Source organism: Colias philodice, chromosome 3 (genome assembly GCF_061535455.1).
Source record: "Colias philodice isolate Cphi_HAF_F1 chromosome 3, ilColPhil1 Martin Lab GWU primary, whole genome shotgun sequence".
NCBI classification, from domain to species: domain Eukaryota; kingdom Metazoa; phylum Arthropoda; class Insecta; order Lepidoptera; family Pieridae; genus Colias; species Colias philodice.
In genome coordinates this window covers 5,000,264-5,008,746 of record NC_143088.1, presented here as the reverse complement: position 1 = coordinate 5,008,746, position 8,483 = coordinate 5,000,264, and the positions used below count along the sequence as shown (strand labels likewise).

Below are 8,483 nucleotides of genomic sequence, written 5' to 3'. Positions count from 1 at the left end.
GAATAAATAATCTCTAACTTTTATGTTCTAAATAGACTGTAAAAGATTTGTGCACTCTATATTTTTTTCTTATTTGCTAGGCTAATAGAAAACGGTTCAAAAGACTAAAACCAATTGTATAACTAAACAAAAATTTTAACAAGAATTTATTTCACATATTGAATACTACGTTAGCTCAATTAAGGTTAGCTCAGGTGTTAGTTCAGCAAACAGGCTGCGACATTAGTGGCCAGGAAATAGCCTGGCTATATCCCAAAAGCTTGTTTGCTTGCGAGATTGGATGCGTGCGTCCTGTGACAGCCGACAGGTATTACTGAAAACTAATTAATCTAATTTCCCACGGCTGTGTGTTTGGTTAACCACACTGCAGAATGAGCATCATAGACCGTAATTGTGTTTCATTTTGATGACATTATTGCTGAAGCGTATATTATATTGGTACAAATGTTTGTGGTTAATTTTGAATATTAATCCTGTTTGCCATTTATCAGTTTAAATTGAAATCGATACCTATAAACATGAACGGAATGTGTCGACTTATTTAATTGGACTTTTGATTTGTTTGATCCTGTTATATATGTTATGGACCAGGTGATTAATGCGGGCATTATTTATAATGCACGAGCATTATGAATAATGTCTAGCTTTATTGGGCTAAGTGATTAATTACTATCTTAACTTTATTTTTTATCACATTGCACGGTCATTATTATAATGCTACATGACAATTGGGCAATTTGATAATAAAGCTTGAAAAGTTGTCGCAAAGCCAAAAAGTTGTGTACCTCAAAATGCCATCACAGTGGCAGTTGTTCTAATAAATATTTGTTAGAACAACACACACAACACAGTGTTCTAATATTTGAGAACCATCAAATCAAAAAATTTTATCCTTGTTACCTCTGTTAGCTACCACAATCGAGAGTTTCGTACAGGAAATTATTGATCGTCTCATCAAAATAAAGCTACTCACGGAAAATTAGCTTGATAGTAATCACTTGCAAAAATGGGCGAGGGATCCTGAACTATAAGTCATTTCTATAAAACAAAGGTACGTTGTGAAATTTTTGTTTTAAATTTAATTATATTTTATGTTATATTTTTAATATGACTTTCCTTAAGTTTTAAATGCAAAAACTAGTGGATTTTTAAGGTAGAAGTCCTTGGTAATTAATCCAAATAATGAGCCTGATTGTTTAATCCGTCAGTCCTCGGATCACAGACACAATAGAAAATCTATTGTGTCTCGGCCCGATCGGGCCGCTCGGTGGTCAATGGGTTAAGTGTTTTAATATTGAGTTTATTTTAAGCTAAATGACAATAACATTAAAAAAAAATGTAATTATATATGTTTGTTTTACTCAGCTGCCCAAAAGGTGATGGGCAATATGTATAATGCCCGGTCAATTTGATTATTTTAATAATTATTATCAAATTGCACTCTCATATTGGGCATTTTTCATAATGACCGTGCATTATGTATACTGCCCAATTTATCACTTGGTCCATAACATATATATTATTACTCCCTCGTTCCGTAGATGATAGAGTTGCTGACAATGATTTAGAATTTAGATTGGTTAATATAAATCACTTATATTTTAAGAACATTTTGATCACGCTTATTAGGCCGAACCAACTTTTTAATGAGACTGTATATAATATTCAAATAGATAGTATTATCACAACCACATTTAGTCTCCTTATCCGAAGAAACAAAAATTTAAAAGGCAAAAGCCATTTGGTCTGTTATCGCTAGAAATAACAATAATTGCATATTGTTTGCTTATCGCATTTTCCCGCTCTTTCCTCTAGAGTCTAGCTGTAGCGAAAATAGCTGGGGTTAAATGTTAATAGAATTTACCTGTAGATATTCTACAGAAAGCATATTTTTGTGCGAATATATTTATATTAGTAGGGAATTTCGTTAATGTACGAAAAATCATGCTAACAATTTTAATTATTTTTTTAATGATAAGATTACACATCATTATTTTCCTTTCTGTTATAATCCTGTCCGTTTCCCGTTACAGATTGCCAACACATACAGTGTGTGAGTAAAGATTTACAGTCAAACTTTAGACAGCATTGTAGTACCATAAATTACTACATAACCCGTCCGCAAATGATATTGTAGATCTTAAGGCGCACATGGCGCAAAACTTGTCTGTAATAAAACTGACCATTTTTATTTGTTGTAAAAGCAAAAGCAGGTATGAAGATAGCAGAATCAAAAAGCTCCCCATTTTATTAAAACTGTTTATTAAAAATTACGGCAAAATTGCAGGTAATTAAAGCTCGCACTCGGCGCAAAAAAATGCCTTTTACAACACGGGGTTGATTTTTAATATACATATATCAGAGCTTTGACCCGTGGCTCTACAAATTAGTGAATGAAATTACCCTGTAATACGTAAGATGACAAATTTGTGTTAAATTTCATCTTGATCAGATCAGGCGATTTGTATAAAAGTAAATTAAACATCCACACTATGCTTTGTGTTTATAACAGTAGTAGGATTGTTTTCAACAATTCACAAAACATTTCAATTCCTGTAAATCACTTATCTACATAAGCACAAATACATGCGTACTTTACATTAATCACGTTAATTGCCTTATGTAACAAAAACGTGTACCTATAATGTTTTAGATAGCGCATGGGTCGCGCTCAACGCGTAATATTGTTTAAGCCAACAATGACCTTTTTTGTAGGTACATTGCATACATAATTAAACAATGTACGGCAAATGTTTGCTTGATAAATGTTCCCCTGTTCATTATTCAGGGAAGAGTTCAAAACTAAGCGCAGGTTGGGGTTAAATCAGTTGTGTATGCAATAATAGGTACAATTCGCTGCTGCTAGAACAATTTAATATGTGACAAAAGTTTCCAATTTTGTGTGCAATAATTACTTTCACAATAAAACGAATGTCCAAATAAATGGATACACCGTCCATGTTTCAATTACTTCGATAAACAGTGTACAGCAACGCGAAATAAGAATATGAAGTAGTGAGAATCTGCAACAAATGAAATAATATAGTTATCTGGTTTTGAGATATAAATTGGTCTTTCAATGTTATATTCATTCAACTTCTAACATCTAATTAAGAAAATGTAGATATTGTATTGAAAAAGCATTATATTCGTAGGCGTGCCGTAGCAAATACAACGACAGAAAAGTCCGCTGTTTTGTTAACAATTTCGCAATGCACTCCTCCTTGCATTAAAAACTTCATCAAATAGTCTCTCTGCCGTGAGCGGGCACAATACGCTTATTGTTCGTTAGCGCATGTTTACGGACAAAATACTTTAGAAATGGGTATACTAAATGTATACCGCACTATCTGCATTCATTTCTCAGTATTGCGAGTGAAATAGGCCCGCTTAAAGGAAAATGACGCGCTCGTTTTTTTATTAAGATGAAAAGAGACTAACAGAACTGTACGTCTTCATAGTAATCGAACTGAATTTCATTGCGGTGAAATATAACGGCTTTTGAGACCTGTGAAATAAAATTCAATGCTTTATTTTAATCCATAATATATTATTCATAAAATAATTTACAATAAGGCATTGAAACTGTAAAATTATTACGTAACTTGGAATTTAATAATATTCATGTTATTAAGTGAGCAAATCACGTTTTAAGGATTAGAAGCACCGCCAATTATTATAGCTCATTCTAATGAAGAGTCTTAACGGATGGTCGTTAGCATACCGCCTTACTACCTTATTACAACTTTATCTTTCTTGCTTAAACTATGCTTATGGCATGTTATTAATTTGTTAAGGTCTCACATAAAACTATGTTAATAGATATATAATATGCATGCATTTCTTTTCGCGTTTTGTGCGTGAAATATAATTATCTACTTAATTTAATTTAATGTCAATAAGCCATAAAATCTTCAGAAGTAATTGCCAAAATGGATGTCAACCCACATACACATTCAACTCATACCCATACGAAAATTATCGCTGTTTCCGTACGTGTTCCGACTACTACCAACAATACAAAACTTTAATACCTTTGTATTAATATAAGTAAAGCTTGGCGGCACCGAATGTCACTGTTGTACCATCCACTCTCATACACAGCATCGGCTACACCTGCGCTCTGAGAATAAGAGAATAAACGGTTACAATAGCGCCAGACCATTTATCTTATGATATATATCTTACACTCTTAATACGCCTCCGCCAGCTATATATAGTAGAATAAATAATTATAAAACGTAGGCACTAGGCGTATGTTTACGTTGGGTCTCTGTAAAATAACCCAATGTATAATTGTACGTAAACTACATAATTACATTGGAATTGGAATTTGTAGAACCTCGAATTTATAAAAAAACCTTTTGGCTGGATTTGTCAAAAATGACTTTTCACAAATATGCATGCATAGAGCTTTATGGTGAAATTAATTAGCTACAAACTTAAAAAAAGTTATTCTTTTTTTTTGATGGCATTGTATGATAATTCTTAAACACGAATGAATGGTTGTCATCTAACAAAAGCAAGAAAACTAAAAAAGACCCACTGAAATTTAATACGAATCTTATAAGCAACTTGAATTTACATTAAAATGCATTTAGATAATAGTCATCAAAGTAGCAATCGTAGCTTGATATGACTTGGCATATTTAACTTAAGTTGTCAAGTTGTTCAGCTTACATGGTCAGTAGCACTTTGTAAAGTTTAGGACTTGACAGCTGATGAGATTTAGACTTACAACAACGACTCGAGTGTATGTTACTTATATACTTACTTACTCCTTGGAAGTGTAATAATAAACTGTTTATTTCATAAACCCATGTCTAATGATGGTTTATAATGTATGTGGTGTACAAGAAGTAAAAAGAAAAAAAAATGAAAAACAAATTTTCTGTGCTCAATATTAACAAACCATTATTAATTATAAGTAGTTCAATTTATAATTTTCATGTGTAGACATCTGTTTACCATTTATTTATTCATTACTTTTAAAGTTGCTCTGTGACACTACGAGAGGAACTTGGTGTATTTATTATTTTAATTATCTGTAACCTTGCTCGTGGATTTATTTCTCTTATATAAGCTTGAAAATGCTTTTTCAAATCTATATGTTTAAGGTAACCGTTGAAATTTATTCGATAATTTTTTGTAGTAAATTACCTAATGTAAAAAATCCTGATTTGTATAATTAAAACTAGAAGGTAGAAGAATATCAAACAATATTTTTATTATTATCTAGCTAATTAGATACTAAATCGAATAGAGTCGGCAGAAAAAAGTCACGACTTACAGAGGTACAAATATCATCTGCATACCAGCAGAGAATGCCAACTTGGGTCAATGCTGCGCCCAAAAAGAACTTGTTACTCATTGCCATCCATGGATCTAGTAACTGCAACATAAAGCTACATAAATAAATTACATACATATTATGGAATAGTAATGTAACTAATATAAATTTAAAGAGCACTATGTATATTATATGCTCGTGTCCGCATGGATAATATCCCAACATTATGAATTTATGACGTAACGTAGTTAGAAATTTCTTATTTGAAATGCTTATAATAAAGAAAACAAAATTTTTGCCCACCGAAAGAAAAACAGCTCGAAATATAATGAGAAAGAAAACAACCACTTAGATCATAAAGCCCATAAAATCATAGCACCCTTATGAAATATAAATATTCTCTGAGCTTCAAAACACTCACACAGAGGAACGGGCAAGGCTCTAATTAAATTATTGAGCAAATGCTTCATGAATAAAAATGTTTGTACGTACGATATTAAAAACAACGCAGCAAATATTGACGGAGCTCAAAAGAACGTTAATTAAATTAACCAACGAGAACGCTTCTTCTAAATCATTTCCGTACCTAAAACAAAATAAGGACTAGTTTAATATTGTAAGACATAAACACTTTCAAGACTCTCTGAGACCTACTTGCAAAAATGTTGCTAAAGTTTATTTGTCTCAATGTCTTAAATTTCGCGCGTATTGAACAACAGTAACCAGATAAATTAAAAATTATTTTATATATTATGTATAGTCACGTAGCGTAATTAGATACCATTGACTCAAGTTTTGCAATAATAGATATATTGATTATTGCCGCTATTTATCGTGTTTTTATGTAAGTAAAGATATTACTGACCTAATATAGAGATGTGATTATAATTATAATGCAAAAGGCACTTTTCAGTGTGACGCACTCTATTGACTGTACCTTATTTTTATAAATAAAGGTAGAAATGAACAGTATTGTAATGGAGGCACAAGCTTTCGAGCTGAAATATCATAATATTCCATTCTAATTCTAATACCCTTAGGTATCAGATGACAATGGGAAGAAAACTGATTTTCCAAATAAACCGTCACTTACTATAATAATTCTAGAAGCTCTTGACATTTACAATAATTATTTTTAATAATTGTAGTTATTATCAAAAATAATTTTAGGCTTAAACGCTATTTGATGTTAATTTGTTTTCAAGTTATTTACTTTGGAATCTAATTAAACTCGAATGGATTCATAGAACGATGGAAAATAATTGTCGGAGCATTGAACCGAAAACTAATGTTTACGTATCTAGAACAATGTTGTTGTTAAATGAAATGTCCCTATATTATGAAATGAATGTAGATAGTATATTATAATAATATATTAACTAGGGTATGTAAAATTACTGACAAGATTTGGAATGCTTTTCGCACATACATATATATCAAAATAAATATTGAGTTCTTTCATCTTAGTGAGAGGAGAAGAGAGTTTAAAGTGTATATTATTATAATAACATATTTTACTTAGTTTAATTCCTACTTTATAAGCTTTTGATGTATTTTAACAACAGCGACAATATCTTGGTAATGTCCTGCATTACTCTTCTCCGTCACGCTATTGTTCTGGAACGACAACCGGCGTATTTTCAATTGTAGTAATTGCAAAAGCATACTAATATGACTGGACATAGTCATAAATAATATATCCGACCCAAGCATTGACCAGACGGAAACAACTCCTGAAATTAAATTACATATAAACTTATACCCGCATTTTCCTTATCCATTTCATAAGATTACTTCATAGATATCAAGATGTATTTCAAACTAATTGAACATCACAATTTACCTCCATACAACTCAAAGACGAAGACAATCTCGTGATATACGGGTTTAGTTTTATCAAAGGGATAAGACAAATGCCATATATAATCCAAATAAGCTGGCATTCCTTTAATTTTGCGGTAAAGATAGACAGCAATTGGTGTCAGATTGTACAGCCATAATCCCAGTATGTTCCAAAAGGCATACACTGCAATACGTGATAAATATAAAACTTGACAATAATTATAATGAAGGTTATTTTTTTTTTAAAGACTGTCGATTCAAATTTATTTAGAGCTATCTTCACTACCACCCTATGAGTGTTAAATTCCCAGCTCCTTCTGTGTACCGTTTTTATCTTGTAAATATTGCAACAGCTATCTAAGAGAAACAAAACATTGTTGATTGTATCCTGCGCTGTCCGATTCGCAAAACATCGAAAACCCAACGGCCGCGGCACTGCGGTTACTCGTATTACCCGCCAAAACAACGTTGTTTTCCAATACCTTTTTGAATAACGTTTTCTGGATCTCACGTGAAAAAAAGTGGAATTGATATGCAATTTTAAGGTGGAACTTACAAAACTGGCCACTTCGTAGCCGCGAAATTTTTTTACGTTTTATTTCAGTAGCCTCTTTATCGTGTGCGGACATCGGCCAGATATCGGCCAGTTCAATCAAAAGGTGTTCGAAAGCTTCCTTTTTGTACCAGATCGTCAACAATTTGCCAAAACCTGAAAAGCAATAAAATTGCAATTTAAATAAAAGTTGGACGGCAAGCGGCAGTCAGAAAAAGTTTATTTCAAACAAGGGAATCCCTTTTGCAATTTCACTTTAAAAGAGAGGGAATTAAGAATTTATTTCATTCTATATTTTATAAATATTTAACTTTATTTTCACAAAGGTAAAATAAAAACATTGTTTATGATAAATTATCATGGCATTATCTGCATAAATTTAATCAAAACAATGGATAGACTGCTTTTAAAAATACTTTCACAACTGACATCATTATGAGCTAATTAAATGAGTTAATTAAAATAATTATTAAACGCGAAGGTCCTGGATGTCATCTGTTTGATATCAATAACCTATATTTCATTTTTTACATTTCATAGAGCTCTAAGTCCATACTTACTCATAGTGTCGTAGCCTGCTATATGTACTCCCGATACAAACTCTACCACAGAAGATGATTTTATCAATTTTTCAAGTACATAATTTATTTCTCCAGCAACCATCAAAAACAAAACCATCGCTGAAAATGAAAACCAAGCGTTCCTCCACACCTTACCAAATAAATTTTTATTAGACCCATTTAAAAAAGATAGGCCAATATTTTTTGTACAGAAATCGCATAATTTCAACGTTTTATT

The 8,483-nt window shown here is 31.7% G+C and overlaps 1 protein-coding gene across 1 annotated transcript; it reads right to left on the bottom strand.

The window, feature by feature from the left end:
- Positions 1-2,864: 2,864 nt before the first annotated feature.
- Positions 2,865-8,483, bottom strand: LOC149489601 (odorant receptor 4-like). Its single transcript, XM_089714960.1, has 9 exons — positions 8,246-8,483; positions 7,689-7,841; positions 7,134-7,316; positions 6,825-7,023; positions 5,783-5,876; positions 5,291-5,392; positions 4,035-4,123; positions 3,442-3,508; positions 2,865-3,023 (listed from the first exon to the last, which is right to left on the bottom strand). Exons 1-9 carry the CDS (start codon positions 8,361-8,363, stop codon positions 2,964-2,966), a joined length of 1,065 nt encoding a protein of 354 aa, XP_089571086.1. The 5' UTR covers positions 8,364-8,483; the 3' UTR covers positions 2,865-2,963.